We start from the raw sequence: 4,770 nt of genomic DNA on the forward strand, positions 1-4,770 counted from the left end.
ATTTCTAAAAGCTTAATACTCCATATTGAGAGCCTGCAGCTTAAAGAAGCAAGTTTGGTTTTATACTATCCCAGAACACTAATTATTTTTTTGCATGGTATTGCATCAACATTATAGTCCATTACTGATCCTATTTTAATATGATCAAAATCATGGGTCAGTTCTTTTGACAACATCATCATCCCTCTCTCTCTTTCTGTATCTAACATGTATTGTATTTTTTCTTCTAATAAAACTACTACTAATAATAATAATATCTCTAATACACATTTATTCTAATATAATTATTTATTAAACTTTGATTTTCCTCATACGCTAGCAGGGGGATATTAGTGACCACTTTTGCAGCCAGTCAAATGCCCCGTCATAAAAATAAGCCTAGTTTTGTGGTGTTGGTTTGCTTTAACGTGACATGGTCTTTATTAATTACATTAAGGCCTTTTCTAGGTATGACATCACCTAAAGCATTTTTCATCAAAAATGTCAGAAATGTCATACATCCCTAAAGCATTGAGATCATGCAATGGGTTTTGAGCTATTAACACTGACCCTGCATGAGTAATGCTTGAATGGGAACTTTCTGTTCCAGGTGAAGATGTGCTGCTGTTTCCAAAGAAGACTCAGCCTGTTCAAAATGTCCTTCTATATTTAATAATTAAGCTGGTTCTCAAATCCTTTTTTGTAAACAAAATAAGTGGTTTACTTAAGCATGGGGGACTCCAACATCAGCCACATGGTAGAAGCTTACACCGAGATGCAGGAGAGTCTCCCAGCAGGCAAGTTGGATATTTACACGGACATATATGATATGGACTATGGCATCCCTCCTGATGATATCCCAGACACGACGCAGGGCCAGGCCTTCTTCGTGGCCACCATTGTTATCGGTGTTGTGCTTGTCTGCATTATACTTGTCTGTGGCTTTGGAAACTTCATATTCATTGCCACGCTGACACGCTACAAGAAGCTCCGCAACCTCACCAACCTGCTTATTGCCAACCTGGCCATCTCAGACTTCATTGTTGCAGTGGTGTGCTGCCCGTTCCTGGTGGACTACTATGTGGTGAAACAGCTTTCCTGGGATCATGGATTAGTGCTGTGTGCCTCTGTTAACTATCTCCGGACAGTGTCGCTCTATGTGTCCACAAACGCATTGCTTGCCATTGCAGTTGACAGGTGAGTGTGTTATTTCTTTTGTATTTCTGTGGGTTCTATGTGTTTAATCCAATAAACCACTGCTTCTCTCAAATAACCTTCCAGCATTGAGATTTTAATCAGCAAAGCTTTCATGTTATTTTCTCACAATAATTTTCTAATCAAAGAGCCCCACAAAAGCATACAAATTATTTGTTTGGTCATTTTTGTTTTCCTGATATTTTTTTGGCAGATTGGCTCAAGGCGTTTAGGGATGAAATTGGCAGCAGATGTAACCATTCTTATTCCTGCAGAAGGGGAAAAAAAAGGTTCCGGCTTGACTGTATATCCTTAAATCACAGCCGTATTGGGCGGTGCTTAGCCCCGGATGCAGCGACAGTACCCTTGCAAAATAGCTGTCGGAGATAACAGAAGTTTAAGGCTAAGCCAGGCTACTCAAAGGCTGTGTAAAACATACTTTCAAGATTCAAGATAACTTTATTTGTCCTTAAAGAAATTTGTCTTGGACAAAAAGGTGGCCACGTAACAATACATACATAGACATATAGTGCACACATAAGTGCATTCCAATATATGCAATAGAGCCCCTTGTTTAACACTCCTCTGATTACCTAAATTTTGGAGATTTGCTGAGAAATACCAAGTACTTACTTAATCCCAATTGTTACTCCCTTGCTCTGCTGTACCTACATTTAAGTACAAGTAGTAACGGTATGTATATGTACTGATTCATGCAACAATATTACACTGTAAGTTAAGAGGACTTACCCGGCAAGGGTCGGATAGTTATCCTGTAAGCTGCAGGCTGTATGCATACATGCATCACACACTAGTGGGTTTGGCAGGACATTATGCCATTTGCATACTATAATTTCAGTGTGTGTATGTAGGAAATGACAAGAAAACAAGGGGCAAAAAGCTTTAAGAAGCTATCTCTCTCTCTCTATATATATATATATATATATATATATATATATAAAGATAAATACACATGAGCAATAGGCTTTTTCACAGAGGACATTTTGACATGTGAGCATAAATGATACAATAATTATGGCTGGATGTAGCTATGTATTGTGCAAGCTGACTCACTGTCATTCTGTCATGGCTTACTGGAACACTTGAATATGACAGAGCCATCATCAACATTATAAGTAATACCTTTGCTTTTCCTACTCTAACAAATCAAAATGTCTGCTGTGAAAAAGGCCTATATTTGCAATTTTGAGAAGGCCTCTGGGAATAACAAAGCTGGATAAATGATGCTTAAGACCATGATTGCTTTGGGAATGGCAATGGAGTAATAGAATATTAGCACTATATTACTGAATATGTTACCCTATTGTGACATTAGTCAATATAAGCACTTGCTTTCTCTAATTGATTGAACTGAGTGGTTCATTGCCCCCACCTGTGTCTTGGATATTTCAAGGTCCCTACATCCAAGCTTCTGTAAGCAGTGATGAACGTTTTGGTGACTTAAATGGTTGCTATTGATTTTTCCTTTCCTTGTGGCATACTTGAGAGCACAATGCAATAATACTATGACAGTTTATTTAAGGCTTTATTCCCCTGTTTTTGTGTAAAAAGTTCAGTTTTCTAAACTTCATAAATTGAAACACTGACTTGATGTTAATGCTGCATAACTAGCTAAAATTCTTATTATAAAGTCAGTATAATCCTTCTGACTCTGTGTGAGCTTACTTGAGAATCCACAGGCCTGCTCACAAACTAATGGGTGATCCTTGGTGTATTCTAAGACATACCAATGGTGGTGCTGCAAGACTAAGTAACACAATCAGTTGATTAAGTTGGTAATTTAGACAGAATAATTCAACAGAACAATCAAGTGACACATTTAAGGAGCATTTATTGCTTTGTCAATAAATGTAACTACTGAACTTTTTACTCGTTGTTAGATGCCATTTAGCTCAAGATCATCCACTATCACAACAGTATATACCCGTATACAGTATTTCAATATTAAGATGATGCTGTGTAATCATGTTGCAGAAAAACCTTTAGAATACAAGTCAAGTGTCTGTGAAGACAGTGAGGATTCGAAATAGATAGATATGATGAATAAAATCTTAAAAGTGCAGTTGGATTGCATTGTATTATGTGTTTATTCCCAGCCTCTTCAATGCAACAATATGTCTTTGTTCTTCCAGGTACATGGCTATAGTCCATCCTCTGAGGCCTCGTATGAAGTACCAAACTGCCTACTGCCTGATCACAGTAGTCTGGATTGTTCCTATTCTAATATCAATTCCCTCTGCCTACTTTGCCTCTGAGACCATGTACCCTCATAGCAGCACAACCCCAACCACTCACAAAGTCTTCTGTGCACAGATCTGGCCTGTGGACCAGCAGGCCTACTACCGCTCCTACTTCCTGTTTGTTTTTGCTGTGGAGTTTGTTGGGCCTGTGATCATCATGGCAATGTGTTACACCCAAATTTCCCGTGAGCTCTGGTTCAAGAATGTCCCAGGTTTCCAGACGGAGCAGATTAGAAAAAGGTTGCGTTGTCGGCGCAAGACAGTTATAGTCCTGATAGGGATTTTGACGGCGTACATCCTGTGTTGGGCGCCATACTATGGCTTCACTATCCTACGTGATTTCCACCCAACATTTATCTCCCGCCAGAAGAACTCATTGGTGGCCTTCTACATCATCGAGTGCATTGCCATGAGCAACAGCATGATCAACACCTTCTGTTTTGTCACCGTCAAGAACAACACAGTAAAGTACCTGAAGAAGATTGTGCTGATGCGCTGGAGGTCAACTTATGCCCCCAATAAGACTGCGGATGAGATGGATCTTAAAACCTGCTCCATGCCTGTTACAGAAGAGATTGAATGCATTCACTTGAAGTAAAGAGAAGCAAGTATTTAATATACCGTACGTAGCTGTCATTTAGATTTGGGTTGTTGATGTACAGAAACTTCATACGTACTTGTCAGTGAGGATTTTATTTTGGAATATTTCTCTTGTTTTTAAATCACATTTTGGAAAAATATGAAGCATAATGAAACATGAGGAAAGGCCCTCCCCTAGTACATTGAAAAATGCGGTAACATAGCTCAAACTTTGTCAGCAGTGCATACAGGACTTTCATTTGAAGTATTATGGGAATGTAATGGTTGTGTACACTGTGACTATACGCTGTGTTATTGTAAGATTGTGTGGTATTTGTATAAGATATATTACATGTTAAGACTTTTAAATACAGCTGCTTACTGCCCTATGATGTGTACTACAGCACCTGAAGTTCTTCTTTGTATTTCTGTATCTGTATCGGTTTTGTTTTATATTGGCTTGTTTATTAAGGATTTCTCAATAAAGATGTCATTTTGTGGAATGTAGAGCATTGAACAACCTCAACAAAGACATAATCACACGTGTTCTAAAGAAAATATTTTTTTTCATTTCTTGTCCTTGAAAACAGTTAATACATTGCATGCTTTCTTCGAAGATGAATTGCCTTTACATGTACTTGTGGTAATAAACGATGAGACACATAAAGAAAAGCTTAAGATTTAATATTGACGAGTGCTGTTATGTTGTGCTTTTTTCCCTTTTAGTAAGTCGCCTGTAACATTTACAGACTGATTA

The 4,770-nt window shown here is 38.2% G+C and overlaps 1 protein-coding gene across 1 annotated transcript; it reads left to right on the top strand.

The window, feature by feature from the left end:
• Nucleotides 1–709: 709 nt before the first annotated feature.
• On the top strand, nucleotides 710–4,032 carry prokr1b (prokineticin receptor 1b; the record flags this gene model as incomplete). Its single annotated transcript, XM_083922456.1, has 2 exons — nucleotides 710–1,176; nucleotides 3,327–4,032. 2 exons carry the CDS (start codon nucleotides 710–712, stop codon nucleotides 4,030–4,032), a joined length of 1,173 nt encoding a protein of 390 aa, XP_083778582.1.
• Between the last annotated feature and the right edge of the window lie 738 nt (nucleotides 4,033–4,770).

This window comes from Echiichthys vipera (genome assembly GCF_963691815.1).
Source record: "Echiichthys vipera genome assembly, chromosome: 11".
Taxonomy (NCBI): Eukaryota; Metazoa; Chordata; class Actinopteri; order Perciformes; family Trachinidae; genus Echiichthys; species Echiichthys vipera.